The sequence below is a fragment of the Tursiops truncatus genome, chromosome X, assembly GCF_011762595.2.
Source record: "Tursiops truncatus isolate mTurTru1 chromosome X, mTurTru1.mat.Y, whole genome shotgun sequence".
Taxonomy (NCBI): domain Eukaryota; kingdom Metazoa; phylum Chordata; class Mammalia; order Artiodactyla; family Delphinidae; genus Tursiops; species Tursiops truncatus.
Window position 1 is genome coordinate 25,090,356 of NC_047055.1, and position 15,806 is coordinate 25,106,161.

Consider the following 15,806-nt stretch of genomic DNA (forward strand, 5'->3'; position numbering starts at 1 on the left):
TATTAGTTCTAAAGTTCATACATTAATATATGTGTGGTAGGATTTCTTCATTTCATTTGTCTGTATTTTCTAAATTTTCAGCCAAACATGTATTTTTAAAACCTCTTTATTTTGAAAAGTTGCACAAATAGAACAGAGAATCTGTCAGTCCTTCACCCAGATTCCTAAAATGTTAATATTTTACATTTGCCTCATCATCCTATCGTTTTTTTCTGAAATATTTTAAAGTTGCAACATGGTTCACCATTATCTCTAAATACTTCATATTTTCTTAAATAAGGACTTTCACATAACCACAAAACGAGTATTAAACTCAAGAAATTAACATTGATACAATATTATTACTTAATCTACAGATATTCAAATTTGGTCAACTGTCCCAAGAATGCCCTTTTCAGCAAAATAAAAAAATTTTTTTTTTTTCTGGCTGGGGATCAGTTGTTCTGTTGTTTTCATTAATCTGGAAGAGTTCCTCAATCTCTCTTTGTCTTTAGTGACCTTGATGATTTTGAAGAGTGCAAGCCAGTAATTTTGTAGACTGTCCCTTAATATGGGCTTGTCTGATGTTCCCTCGTGATTAAATTCAGGTTATGCGAATTTTGGCATGATGAATACTACAAAATTGGTTAGTGTTTTTCTTAGCACCTCATCAGGAGGCATATGACGCCTATTTGTTTAATACATAAGGATGCTTATATTCATCAGAGTTAGGAGGGTGTCGGCCATGTTTTCCGACCGTAAAGTTTCTATTTCGCCCTTTGAAATACGAAGTTATCTCGTCGGGAGATACTTTCAGACTATGTAGTGTAAACAACTCGTTTCTCTTCATACTTGCGCCCCCTAGTTTTGCCTAAGGTTACAATGACAGCCGCAGACACAGTAGCTGTCAGCCCTGATGGTTGCAAGTGTTTCCCAGGGCCGATTTATCTTTCTCGTAAGATTGTATCCTTCGGATTAGCAGAATGCCTGGCACACAGTAATCGGCTGCCTCTTCCCCAATTTCTTTGATCTCAGCGGGGTGTATTGTAATTGATCTGTTTATATGTTTGTCTTCCCCACGGACTGAGCTCGTTGAGGGTAGGCATCATGGCTTATTATTTCTCTGTCCCCAGTGTCTAGCACATATTAGGTGCTTTAAAAAACACAATTTTGAATTAGCGGTCTGGAGTAGATGCTACGGAAGAAGATAAAGGCTACGAGTTGGCCTGGGGATGGCATTTTTCCTGTCCTAAAGGGAAGGGGGGGCAAGGTTTGCAGAGGGCCCGGCCAGCGTAGTCACTCTGCGATGGGACCCACGGGTCCCAGCCACCTGGTTGGCAACAGGGCCTCGGCCTTCCGCAGGGTGGGGTGGAAAGTGGGGCGGGAAATCGAAAACCGAACTCGCGACTCCCGGCATTCCTCGTGGGCGGTGCTCCCCTTTGACCCCTCGCTCGCGTGCTACACATCCGGGTTTCTGCTACTAGTGAGGGGAAGATGGCGGCCGCGACTGTCTTGGTTCCCGTAGAGTGGATAAAGAACTGGGAGAAATCAGGGAGAGGCGAATTGTGAGTGTCCGGGCTGGAGGCGGGCGCACGGCCGGGCTGGGCTCGGGCGTCAGCCTTGCTCTCATATTTGTGGGGAGGTGGTGGTGGGGAAGAGGTGTCCCCTCCCCCATCCGGGTGGCGGGTGTGGATGGTTGTCTAGGAGTTTCGAACTCGGGGATGAGAGGTGCTGGTAGTCGCCGCCGACCTCCTGCCTTCCCCGGCTTCCCAGAAAGCCCCGCTGCCCGCCGGAGCTTGTCTTTTTTAGCCTCTTAGCGGAACTCTCGTTTTGTCCCTACGGGTCCCTGCGCTTTCGTTCCGTCTCTTTTTGTCCCCCTCATCGCTTGAGCTCACTTGGCTCCTTTCTCTTCACGGGGCCGCGCCGGGAGGGTTCGGAGTTTCAGTCTGTCCCATTTCTTTACTCTGCACCCGTTCGACTCCGCAGTTTGGAGCCCGGCGCCTCCTCTGCCCGAAGTCCGAACCGTCCCGGACTCCCTCCCCTCCTCTCCGCCCGCCGCCGCGAAGCCCGGGGCTTCGGGAAGAACCCCGCTTGGCACCTCTCGTCCTCTCCGGGAGCTGTCTCTCGGACTGTCCCGGCCTCGCGCGGCGCCGCTGCCCGTGGGCGAAGTGTAGCAAGGATTGCCGCTTTCCCCGAAGACCTACCGGCATTTCTTTGCTCCGTCTTTTCACCTTAGAGCCGTTTCGGGTTGGAATCAACTTTCGTCATTAAATGTTCCTAAACCCCATTTTGTCCTGGGACTGCAACTAATTTTGGCAACTCTCCAAGGTTCTTGTGTACCTAGAATAACGCGTTTCCTGTAGACCCAAAACTTGGGTTTGTTTTTTTTTTTCCTTTCAGTAATACAGAAAACAGTAATTTGCTATAACCGCGGTTTCCTTGCCCCGAATTTCAGCTCTCCCTGTCTCGGGGGGAAAATTCTCTTAAGCGGCGGAACAAACCCCAGATTTTAAAACAAATAACTTACTGCAATTTTTTTCCTCTGAATCGCTTTATTAATTAAAGCTCAGCCCCGTCTTAGATTAACTCCTGTTAGCCGTTTTTGCCGTGGTTGCGCGCCGATCCCCGTAGTCAGTTTACGGTTGCTGGCGCGAGATACGGATCTTTGAAACTTCGTTACTTGGAACGAAACGTGGGGAATGCGTCGGCCGATCTTGCGCGTGTAATAGCGCCGGCCTATATGGCCCTCCCCACCCCGCTGCCGCGCTCGCGCTGCCTTATGAAGTCTTAGTGTGAGCGCTAGACTTGGATTGCCTGGGTAAGCGGCAGTTTTAGCCACTTAACTAGCCGAGTGACCTTGGGTAAGTTCCTTAACCACTTTGACCGTTTCCCCTTGAGTAAATTGGGAATAATAAGTACTCAAAGCATTGTTGTGAAGACTAAATAACGCCTGTAAAGCACTTGCCTTATAGTAAGTACTCAAGTGATAGCTATTAAAAGTAATATTATTATTCCAATCTTTAGATATTTAAACTTCTTTGGACAGCTCTTGCACTTAAAGTCTGTACCACTCAGGTTAGCAATTAATTAGTCTCTGACTCTTTCATGTATACTCTTGTACTCTAACGAATTGAGAGACCCTTGAAGAGTGGGGACTGTCTCACGTTTTCTTTTGGTTCAACCCTCCCGTCCCCGTCCTTCCCCCACCCCCCATAGCCTTTCTAGCATATGCTTAGAGAGCTTATTTTGTTAACTGCCAGAGAAGTCTGTTTGATAAGCATTCATTTTTAACTGTTAGGAACATTTTCCAAATCCTTGTACTTGCTAGTTAACAAATAGCTATTAAGTCTCTTGTGTGCAAGGAAGGCAGGATGGGAAGTTACCAAACCAAACCATCATTTTCATCTATATTCGATTAGGATAACCCCCCAAAACGGATAAATCAGTTCATTGTTGTTTTGTTTACTTTTAAAGCCAACAGTTATTTAGGGACTGTCATCTGTAGATTGCTCAGCTTCCTCCTTCTAGCTAACTGTTTTTGACAGTTTTACTATGACTCCCACCTTAGAATGAGTGGTATTCAGGGTAGGAAATTCTGCTTGGCTTCTGACTGGCAGTGGTTGGAGAAAAAGTCATGTAGGAAGTCGAAATACCTAGTCAAAATGGAATTTTGGATTCACTTTATGTATATTTACATGATCCATGCTACCCATCATAATTTCTGTGTTTGAAGAGCTGCTTCAAAACTGCTATTAGGACTTAACGTTTATGTAGTTAGTGCATGGCTTGTGGAATGTAGTTTGAACTATAGTAGATCCAGATCAGTTTAGTCAGTTTTATAACTCTGTTCTGTTACATGAAGAGAGTTGTGTGACAATAATGAAATAGTGTAAATAGTTGTTAGTTGTATGAAATAGTCAAACAAATCACCATCCAGTGCTTAGTCTTCATTTACTGGACCTCTTTTCCCTCTTTGAAAACTTTGTTGCATATAGTCTAACTTTGGAATTTTTGTATCTTGCTAAAGATAGAGTTAGCATTTTCATTTTATTAGAAAAAATGGTATTATAAATATATTACAAAAAATCCTTTCTTTTGTCTGAAAAACAGCTTCTTAAAATATAAACCAGCAGCTGGAAATGTTAAAAAAAAATGTGCCACCAAATTATTAATGAATCCATTTATATATTTGGCTTTTAAGGTATGACCAGTATTTAAAATTATATCTTGGGTGGATTTTTCCTTTTTAATGAGATAAATTAGCAGATGAGCTTTAACTTGACTGAAAGTTACCTTTTTAAAAAACTGCATGATATGTTTCATGAGGTATTAGTTCATTTCTTGTCTGTCTCAGCAGTGTAAGTCTGTATTCTGGGAGTTGTAGTCAACTTCAGCAGCATAGTGAACATATGCAATGCATGGGATATTTTATAACTTTGAGAGGGCAAATTCTTAATTGTGCCTCATGAAAAGCAACTGTCTATTAAGATGGAAAGTCTTGGCTTTGAAGAATAAATTTTGTTAAGTAACTAGGGAGAAAAGAAAAACTGTATTTTGCCTATCTGAATGGTCCATCACATACTTAGCTAATCTGTTGTTTCCAGAGATACTGATTATGTTTTTCATGGTAAATTACAGAATTCTTAAAATGATCTTTTCCAAGAGATAGCAAAAGGACAGAGGAGGACTACCAAAACATAATTGTCCTTTCCAGTAACACTTAGATCTGCTCTTCAGAGTTTCACATCTTAATACAAACTCTTTGAAATTCTGCGACATATGCAAGATATGGATTTAATCACTTTAATTTTGGAATTAGAGCTCTAGTTTCTTGATGATTTCATATTAGCATAGGGTTTGCCACGATTAAGCTAATAAACTTGCATGTACTGGTAGATCCAGGGGAGAATTTTGTTTTTAGTAGGCATGATTAACACAGTGAGCTCAGCATTTCTTTGTGTCACAAGCAACCTTAATGGAGGATTTATATTCCAAGCTCTTAATCTGAAGATGTTAGCCTCATGTCAATACTTAGTTTAATTTTGAAATACTTGTATTTGTTGAATATCATCTATTTGTCTGTTTAAAGAACTTAATTCTTTCTTTTAAAAAAATTATACATCAATTAGAAATTTTTGTTGGGTGTTACCTTATTAATTACTGGTAGTTAAAATAAAGTTTTAAAATTTAATCGCCAAATGTTTTGGTGCCATTCTTTTTCTTCTTCTGCTACTAGATGACATATTCCAGAACTTATGGAAGTACATTTGGATGTTCATTAAATGTTGTCTGTCCTGAATTTTTTGGAGGGAAGTTGGAGGAGGGAGTTTATAGCAAATAATAATTCTAAGAAACTTCAGTGTTAGTATTTAAGTCTTTTTTTTTTCTTCAAAAGGTGCTCTAAGTTCAGCTGAAGCTTTATCTGAAACCATTTCTTTATGTCTTACTTTTCATTTGGCATTTGTTTTCTCATTTGACCTGTGTTCATAAGTCTTGGTCTTATTTCCCTGGTAAGAGAAATTCATTCTTCAGAAAATGTTATAGCAGTATCAGAACATTTTTCCAGGCTACTGCTTTCTTTGTTTGCTAGAAAAATTAAATTATTCTTTAGTTAAGGTAGTGTGAGTGCTATTAATGTACTTGTGAGCAGGAACTTCTGTTGTCTTTTTTAAGATTTCCTGTTCCCTTTCCTCCTCATAAGTGCATATTTTCATTTTCTTAAATGCATCTTTCAATATAAAACTACATGTCCCAATATTCATTTTTGTGGGTTATGTCTCTCTTCTATCAATGATAATAGAGGTAGCACTTGCTTAACAAAATGCAGCCTTTTCTGTTGTTTTGTTTTTAAAAATTAATTGAAGCACAGATTGACATCAATTTTTTATATGTAGAGCCAACTTTGAGATGTTGAACATAATCAAGTAGTGCAGGTTGTGTTGTGTTTTTTTTTACTGGAAAATAGGACCAAGTAAGACGGAAAGCCAAATACTCATGTTAAAGAGTATTTGCAAAATAACATTAAGTTCTTGGAAGAACTTAAGACATTTTATTCAGTTTAAGATTCACAGGAATTTGACAGAAAGTATATTCTTTGTTCTCAGGGGCCTGAGATAGCATCTCCACAGTAGCACCAAACTGTTATAAAAGTGGAAAAAATGGTAAACTCAATTATTTGGAGGTTATTAAAGGACTAAAATAATCATTTGAATTTGTACCGAGGCAGAATATTTGATTATTTTTAAAACCACATTAAAATGGGCAACTGTTGGAGGTAGTTTTGTTTTCCTCCCTTTAAAATTTAGGGTAGAGAACTAAAACTGTATGAGAGCTGTAGTAAGACACCCAACATTCAGAAACAATTGTTTCTTTAAGGATACTTAAAGATACTTAGGATACTTAAGGATACTTCTGTTAGTGAATTACTTAGGGGAAGAGCTGGGACAAATCTACTGATTGGGGGAAAATTCTTAGTGATTGTTTTTAGTTTCCTCCAACAACTAAGGCAGAAGTGTTTTATACTAGGGAAATAAAAGTATCTGTTATACAAGTAAGTTGCCTTATCATAATAACCCATCAGTGATTCCTTACACAATTTGAGCAAATCTTTGAGATGCTTATTAATAGTTCATGATGACATTATCATCTGCATCCTTTAATGAATATGTTTGTGGCCTTGTGACTGACAAGATGAAATTACATTTCAATGATTTTTAAAAATTATGTAACAATGACTGTACCATTAGATTAAGTGGGATTTGGAACACTGACATTCCCCCCTCCCCACTGGAAGGATTATAACAAAAGACATTTGCATTAAGCTTATTAAAACAAATAGAAAATGAAGCTATTGAAAATGTGAATAAGCAAACACATTCATTGTAAGAAGGAATATTTGACCTTGCTTTTTAGTAGCCTGGGTACGAAGGGAAAGATGAGTTACTTGATGTCCCTTGCATTCTTCTGTCAAAGATGCAGTATTTCCTGCTACTACATTCTAAAGGGAAACGAACCTCTGGGGACAGTGAGAACCACAAGGGGGAATTGTTTCAGTACTTTATAGCAAATATTGAAGCAGCCTTGATGCACCTTCTTATATATTTACTCTTAACAAAAAAGGAGCTAAGTATCAGACATTTTTAGGTTATATTCTCTGATGATAGTCTTGAAGCAGATATTTTTGTATTGCCTAATGTAATGAAGATTGATTTTTTTTTATCTGAGGTAAGTTTGTGGTAGGTTTAACTTATTTTGAGAAATTAAAAGCTTACCCACTGTCTTAACACATTGGAAGGCCTATCTGGTTCTCAGAAGTAGTTGAAAGTACTTGGGGTCAAACTTAAATCAGCTTATTTAACCATTTCTAAGGTGCTCTCTGAAAAGTTTTTTTTTGTTCTTTTAATAGGAATTGGTTAAAAACTAATAACTAAATGAGATTTTCAAACTATGCAGATTTAATTTAGTAATTGTTCTTCAGTGGCAAGGTATTTTTGTTCTTTGGTTTTGAAAATAATTTTGTGAGACCTACAAATGAATTGTTGACTGGGAAAAGTTTATTGAACCGTACTCTGCTCATTCTGATGAAGAAGTATTGAAATAATCAAGACACAGAGAGGTGAACTGCAAGGGCATGCATAATCTGCAAAGTCGATAATCTCTCTGTGGATGATTGTCATGTGGCATCATATTTCACCTTAGATGTGATATATAAGCATATTCTGTAAGTCTTAAAGTTACTTGTTTTATTGACTATGGAAAGAGCATTGCTAGACATAAAAGAGTGAGAAACATGCGCATTCATTGGTTCTCTTCTTTTTCGTTAGAGCTTTGTACAGCTTGTAATAAGAATATTTCTTTTTCTGAAATGTGAAATTAAAAAAATACAGAAAAGTACATAAAATCTAAATGTAGAGCTTAAAGAATCACTGTAAGATGCACACCCATGTAACTCATATCCAGCTCTAGTCAACATAATCCCCCTTCCTGATTGCACCCTCTTTATCTCCCCTGTGGTAACTGACATTTATGGCTTTCTCTAGTTTTTATTTACAGTTTTGCTACCCAAATAAGTTTAAGTTTGCTCTTTTTGAATTTCATATAAATGGAATCATAGAGGGTGTATTCTATTGTATCTGGCTGCTTTTGCTCAACATTATGTCTTTAGGAATCATTCATATTTTTGCAAGTATTTGCAGTTCTTTGATTTTCATAGTTAAAAGATACTCCATTGTATAACTATACCACAATTTATCTCTTAGGCTACCAATGAACAATTTTGTTGTTTTGAGCTTTTGGCTGTTACCAACAGTGCCAATAGAACCATTCTTATACAGGTATCTTAGTGTACACAGCATGTGTTCTTGTGGGATATATACTGAACTGTAGAATACATACATTGTATGTGTGGCTAGGTTCTAGATTGTGATTAACTTTAGCTCTGCTAGATACTGCCAAACTATTTTAAAATATACTCCCACCAGCAGTGTATGAGAGTTCACCTTCACATCCTGGCTAACATTTAATATTGTCAGACTGTAAATTTTTGGTCAATATAATATGTATCTAATGTTATTTTCTTGGGGCTCATATTTTCATAGGCATTGTTCCCAATTTTTAAAATTGAAGTGTAGTTTATTTACAATATTATATTAGTTTTGGGGGTACAGCATAGTGATTCAGTATTTTTGCAGATTATACTCCATTACAGGTTATTATGAGGTAATGGCTATAATTCCTGTGCTATACAGTATATCATTGTTGCTTATCTATTTTATACGTATTAGTTTGTATCTGTTAATCCCATACTCCTAAATTGTCTCCCCCTCCCCTCGCCCCCCGTCCCTCTCCCCTTTGGTAACCACAGTTTGTTTTCTATATCTGTGAGTCTGTTTGTTTTGCATATGCGTTCATTTGTAGTAGCATAGGCGTCTTTTTCTGTGTTATTGGCCATTTGGATTTCTGGTTTTTTGTGAAATGCCTCTTTATATCTTTTCCCCATTTTTCTGTTGGATTGTTTGCACTTCTTTCATTGATTTGTGGGAGTTCTTTCTGTAGTCTGTATTTGTCCCCTTTGTGGGTTACATTGTATGTGTGGCAAATATCTTTTGTTATTCTTAGGCTTGTACTTCCACTCTTATGGTGGTGACTTTTGATGAGCAGAAGTTGTTCATTTTAATGTAGTTAAATTTATCAATCTTTTACTTTTTGATTAGTACTTTTTTGGGTTTACTAGTTTCTCTCCATTTTCAGGTTAATGAACTTATCCTATGATTTTCTGGAAACATTATTTTGCTCTCCCTTTTTAAGTCTTATCTAACTGGAGTTGATTTTTATGTGTGCTGTGAAGTAGGGGTTGCAATATATTGTTGTGGTTGACGTATATGAAGAAAGTTCAGCCTCACACATAAATAGTTGGCAAAAGGAGGAGAATTTTAGTAACCTTTTCAGATAATTGTAGATATTCTTTGATATCATGTCAAAATTTGTCAGGTGGTAGTTTGTTAATGGTTTGTTGCAATGCCAAATCCAAAACCATATCAGTGTACTTTTTGTACTTTGTTAAATTGAAATCCAATTGTCTCTCTTTTACTTGGAATCTGTCTTTTACCCATGCATTATTTTGCAACGTCATGCATTGGTCATTTGGAAAATATTGGTTCACTGAATGATGCAGCACTTCCAAATATTGACACAATACATTGTATAATATAAAAACCCCCCACATTCTTTAGTATCATCACTGAACTTATCGGGAAAGTTTTTATGAATTGGGAACTAGCCAAGTCCATGGTGCCAGATAAAAGTTTTCCAAAATTCTAATTTTTGTTTGAAACCTTACATTTTCTCATTGGCAACAAATACTCTCAGTTGTTTTTCTTGAAGTGACTGGCTCTCTTGGTTCATTTTTGAGAAAATGCCTGCCAAAGACCCAAATCCGAATAACCATAGTTTGTCATTTCTTTCAAGTAAAAATGGTGTTCTGTGAAAAAGCAGCTAGTTCAGCTCAGAATTCAAACAGTCGTATAGGTGATTTTCCTGGAGACAACCATGGTATTTTGGTGTGTGACAGAAATGTTTTATGTATACTTTCCAATTTGTCACATAGAATATTAAAAATATGTATTTTTAAAAAAGGCATGTTCTCAGGGCTAGGATTTATTAAAATTAATTTTCACTACTTCATTAAGGACATTTTCTTTATTGTAGATACAAACACATAACATCAGATAAATCTTAACACATTTTAAAGTGTACAGTACAGTATTGTTAACGGTGAGCACAGTGTAGTACAACAGATCTTTAGATCTTTTTCATCTTGCTTGACTGAAGTTTTATACCCATTAAACAGCAAGTTCCCATTTCTCTTTCCCCCTAGCCCCTGGCAACCACCGAAATTCTACTTTTTGCTTCTATGAGCTTGATTACTTTAGATACCTCATATAAGTAAAATCATGCCATATTTATCCTTCTGTGACTGATTTACTTAGCATACTATCTTCAGGGCTCATCCATGTTGTATATGACAGGATTTCTTTGTGCCTGAGTAATGTTCCATTGTATGTATACACCATGTTTTCTTTATGTATTCATCTGTTGATGGACATTTAGGTTGTTTCTATCTCTTGGCTATTGTGAATAATGCTGCAGTGAACATGGGAGTGCAAATACCTCTTTGATATCCTCTTTTCAACTCTTATGAGTAAATACCTGGAAGTGGGATTGCTAGATTGTATGATAGTTCTATTTTTAATTTTTTGAGGAACTTCCGTACTGTTTACCATTTTACATTCCCACCAACAGTGCACAGGGTTTCCAGTTTCTTCATATCCTCCCTAACACTTATTTTCTGTTGGTTTTTAAAGAATTAATTTTTTTAAACAGGTGTTTTAAGGTTCACAGAAAAATTGAGAGGAGGTTACAGAAATTTCCCTTACCCCCTGCCCCCGCACATGCACAGCCTCCCCATTATCAACATCCCCCACCAGAGTGTTACATTTGTTACAACTGATGAACCTACATTGATACATCATAATTGCCCCAAATTCAAAGTTTACCTCTGTGTTCACTCTTGGTGTTGTACATTCTATGCATTTGGACAAAGGTGTAATGATGTGTATCCATCATTATAGTATCAGAGTATTTTTACTGCCCTAAAAATCCTCTGTGCTCTGCCTATTCATCCTTCCTCCTAACCCCTGGCAACCATTGAACTTTTTACTGTCTCCATAGTTTTGCCTTTTCCAGAATGACATTTAGTTGGAAACATATACTATGTAGTTTTTTCAGATTGGCTTCTTTGACTTATTAGTGTTCATTTAAGGTTTCTCCATGTCTTTTCATGTCTTGATAGCTCATTTCTGTTTAGTGCTGAATAATATTCTATGGGGTCAGTGTACCAATTTATGTATCCATTCACCTACTGAAGTATATCCTGGTTTCTTCCAAGTTTTGGCAGTCATGAATAAAGCTGCTATAAATCCATGTGCAGGTTTTTGTGTGGACATAAGTTTTCACCTCCTTTGGGTAAATATCAAGGAGAGTGGGATTGCTGGATTGTAAGGTAAGAGTATGTTTAATTTTGTAAGAAACCACCAAACTGTGTTCCAGTGTGGCTGTACCATTTTTCATTCCCACCAGTGATGATTGAGAGTTACGTTGTACCACATCCTCACCAGCCTCTGTCGTTGGCAGTGTTCCAGATTTTGGCCATTCTGATGGGTGTGTAGTGGTATCTCATTGTTTAAATTTCCATGTCCCTGATGATATATGATGTGGAACATCTTTTCATATGTTTATTTGCCATCTGTATATCCTCTTTGATGAGGTGTCAGTTAAGGTCTTTGCTCATGTTTAAATTGGGTTGTTTGTTTTCTTATTGTTGAGTTTTAAGTGTTATTCGTATATTTTGGATAATAGTCCTTTATCAGATGTCATTTCTGGTTTTTTTTGTTTGTTTGTTTGGGGTTTTTTAATAATGACCACCCTTACAAGTGTGAGGTGATGCCTTATTGTGGTTTTGATTTGCATTTCTCTGATGATAAGTGATGTTGAGCATCTTTTAATACACCTATTGGCCATTGGTATGTCTTCTTTGGAAAAATGTCTATTCAAATTCTTTGCTCATTTTTAAATCAGATTTTTTTTCTTGCTATTGAGATGTAGACGTTTCTTAAATATTTTGGATATTAGCCCCTTATCAGATACATGGCTGGTTTGCAAACATTTTTTTTTTCCATTTCGTAGGTTGCCTTTTCATTTTTTTTTTTTTGGCCGCACCGTGTGGCACGCAGGGTCCTAGTTCCTTGACCAGGGTTGGAACCCATGCCCCCTGCAGTGGAAGCATGGAGTCTTAACCACTGGCCCACCAGGGTAGTCCCCTGCCTTTTCATTCTGTTCATTGTTTCTTTGCTGCGCACACAAGTTTTAGTTTGATGTCCCACTTGTCTGTTTTTGCTTTCATTGTGCTTTTGGTGTCATATCCAAGAAATCATTGCCAAGACCAATGTCATGAGGCTTTCCCCCTGTGTTTTTTCCTAGGAGTTTTACAGTTTCAGGTCTTATTTTTATGTATTTGATCTATTTTGAGTTGATTTTTGTATATGATGTAAGAAGTGTCCAATTTCATTCTTTTGTATATGACTATCCATAATGCTCTTGAATTATCCATAATGCTCTCTAGTGACTTTTTCAGTTTAGTTGTTACATTCTTTAGCTCCAAAATTTGGTTCTTTTAAAATTTTCTGTCCTTTTGTTAAAATTCTCATTTTGTTCATGCATCATTTTCCTGAGCTCATTGAGCATTTTTATGATGGTTATTTTAAATTCTTTGTCAGATAATTCATATGACTCCAATTCTTTAGGATCAGTTTCTGGAGACTAATTTTGTTTCTTGTATTGGGCCATTTTACCTGTTTCTTTATGTTCTTTGTAATTTGTGTTGGTATCCTTGCATTTGAAAAAACACTCTTATCCCAGTCTTTATGGACTGCTTTAGTACAGGGGAAGGCCTTTACCAATCAGCTTGGCTATAGATTCTGGGGGCCTCTCAATTTTTTTCTCTGGATATGTCTTCTCTGGACTCATGTGTAGATTCCAGATGAGAGGGATTTTCCAGTTTCTTTTTTTCCGGAAACTGGCACTCTCTTGCATTCTCTGGTGTCCATCTGTTGTACCATGGGTCCTGTGAAGCAGCAGCACAGCACCCAGCTCTTTTTGTTCTTAGTGGCTCCCAGGCAGCTAGAGTATGCTGGGTGCCATCAGTGCCCTAAGTCAGGCTAGACAGAAACCAGTCTCTCAGGCAGTCCCCCCTCCCCAAAGGCTGGGCTATTGGACACTCTTTTTTCTCCGTTGAGGGAGAGATTGCCAAGCTGTTGCCCACTCCCCCCCCCAACCAATCAGAATGTTAGAGGTATATATAGTCCAGTCTCCTCTTTCCCTCCTCAGGGAGAATTTGGGAATTGGGAATTTCCTCCCAGTTGTGTGGTGGTGTGCCAGGAGGAGGGACTATGGTGAAAGAGTGTGTTGTGTTTTCCTACGAGCTTTGATGCAGCTGGTTTAGTCCTCGCCTGGGATGCAGGAGCCTCTTAACTGGTTTCTGAATTTCTCGTAAAGGGAATTGGATATGTGTATTGTTGAGTTGTGTTTCTGTGGGAGGAAGGAAGGCCTGGGGCTTCCTATTTTGCCATCTTGCTGAGGTCACTCCTATCGAGGACATTCTTAAGTGAAACTGGCTTTTGTTTGTGAATGGTCATGAAATACATAATGAAACAGTTTGGTGACATCTTACATGAGACTGGCTATATTCTTTCCTTTGATTTCTTGATAATGAAGAATTCAATGAGACAGTTTGGTGCTACTGCCTTGATAAATGTTAAGGTGCTAACCGTCTTAACCTTCCTTTGCTTTTGAATTATTAGGGCAAATGTCATTACAGCAAAAGAAGGGAAATGAAGTCTTAGTATTATTATGAATATAGTTTTGAGCTTACAGAGCTCTAGAAAGTGTCTTGGGGATCAGGGGTTTGTGAACCACACTATCAGAACTGCTACTTTATCAAATTATAAGTTTTTTTCTATTCCTGATTTTCTAAAAGTCTTTTTAAAAAATAGTGAATGGAAGTTGAATTTTGTCAAATGTCTTTTATGCATAAAAGAACTTTTAGAAAATTAGGAATAGAACCTATTCCTGAATTATTGTGTTATTTTAAAAGTCAGTTTAATGTGGTGAGTTAATTTGAACCAACTTTGTGTATTTGGGATAAACCCACGTTAGCCTTGATGTATTTCAGTGTTTTTCCATTTATATATCTATCTCTCTATATTTAATACTACACATGTTTAAATACCATAAGTCACTATTATTATTATTCAGTTAATATTAAATTAGAATTACCTATATACTTAGCACTTTTTTCCCTCATTTCTTGCTGCAACTCTAAGGTTCTTTCTGGGATCATTTTTATCCCGCCTGAAGAATGTCCTCAAGCATTTCTTTTAGTATGTGAACTCAATTTTTATTAGTCTGAAGTTCAGTCCTTATTTTGTCTTTTCTTGGAACTGTGTTTTTTGGGTATAGAATTTTAGGTTGACAGGTACTTTGTTTTAGCACCTTGAATGTATCTTCCAGCTATCAAATGTTCTTGTTGAGAAGTCATGAAGGTAATAATTGCCTTTTTTTCCTCAGGTGCTTAAATGATTTTGTCTTTGGTTTTCTGTAGTTTTACTATTGATATAACCAGATACGGATTTCACTTCAGTTCTGGAAAACTGAATTCTTAGCTATTATTTCTTCAAATACTGCTTTTGCCCTGTTCTCTCTTCTTTCTGGAATTCCAATTAAACATACCTCTTTTCACTGTATACTGTATATCTATCCTTTGCTGTATTTAAATTAGTGAAGAAATATTCACCATACAACAAGTATTTTTTTTAATTTTATGAAAAAATTTCAACTTTTTGTTTTTAAACTTTGTTATAGGAAAAAAGTCTCAGATGAGAAAGTAGATATAATAGCTCCCCAATGAAATCATCAACCAACTTAAATATTTATCAACTGCTAACCAGTCTTGTTTCATCTATAACCCTACCCATTTTCCCATACTTTTGAAGTAAATATTTCATGTGTAGATATTTCAGCATCTATCGTTTAAAAAGTTATAAAATATTCCAGTTGACTCATAAATGTTAATTTTTAAAATATTTGTTTGAAACAGGATCCAAATAAGGAGCCATACACTGTGATCGATACATCTCTTAAGCCTTTTTCACCCTAAGGATCCCGCACCATCTTTTATTTTCCCTTGTAATATATTTGTTGAAGAGACTGGGCCATTGTCCTATAGAGTTTCTCACAGTTTGAATTTAAGTTATTGCCCCCCCCCCCTTTAAAGACAACTTCATAGGTGGTGGTGTATTCTTGTATATCAGGATCAGGAGGCACATAATATCTGATTGTCTTTTGTGATGTGAACAGCCATTAATAGATGCCTAGATCCTTTAATTTATTAGGGACCTTAAAATGGTGCTGTTCTAATTCTACCATTCCTTTGTTTGTTAGCTGAAATACTAACAGAGGCATTTCTTATTAACTATTCGTTCATATACAAAAGGCAGAATAAGTGCTTGATTTTCATTCTTTTATTTACCAGTTTTCAAAATAATGACTTGATTCACTAGCATCCTCCAGTTCTGACCAATTAGGGTTTATAGGTTTATTTAAATTATAAACTAATAGATTTAAAAATATCTGATACATTTCCAGATATTTTTAGTTGATATAATTTGCTCTATAAGGATTATCTATGTTAGGATTAGAAATTAATACAGATT

General features: G+C 37.0%; 1 protein-coding gene across 11 annotated transcripts in view; it reads left to right on the forward strand.

The window, feature by feature from the left end:
- The first annotated feature begins 1,420 nt into the window (after positions 1 to 1,420).
- Positions 1,421 to 15,806, forward strand: part of THOC2 (THO complex subunit 2) — a 103,701-nt gene continuing 89,315 nt past the window's right edge. For 9 of the 11 annotated variants that reach the window (XM_033850014.2, XM_073799097.1, XM_073799098.1 and 6 more), the window contains exon 1: positions 1,421 to 1,544. In XM_033850014.2, the coding sequence (XP_033705905.1) occupies positions 1,474 to 1,544 (71 nt within the window). In that variant the 5' untranslated portion in view covers positions 1,421 to 1,473. The remainder of the gene's footprint in view (positions 1,545 to 15,806) is intronic. The other 2 variants (XM_019949479.3, XM_019949480.3) reach the window with 1 other exon arrangement.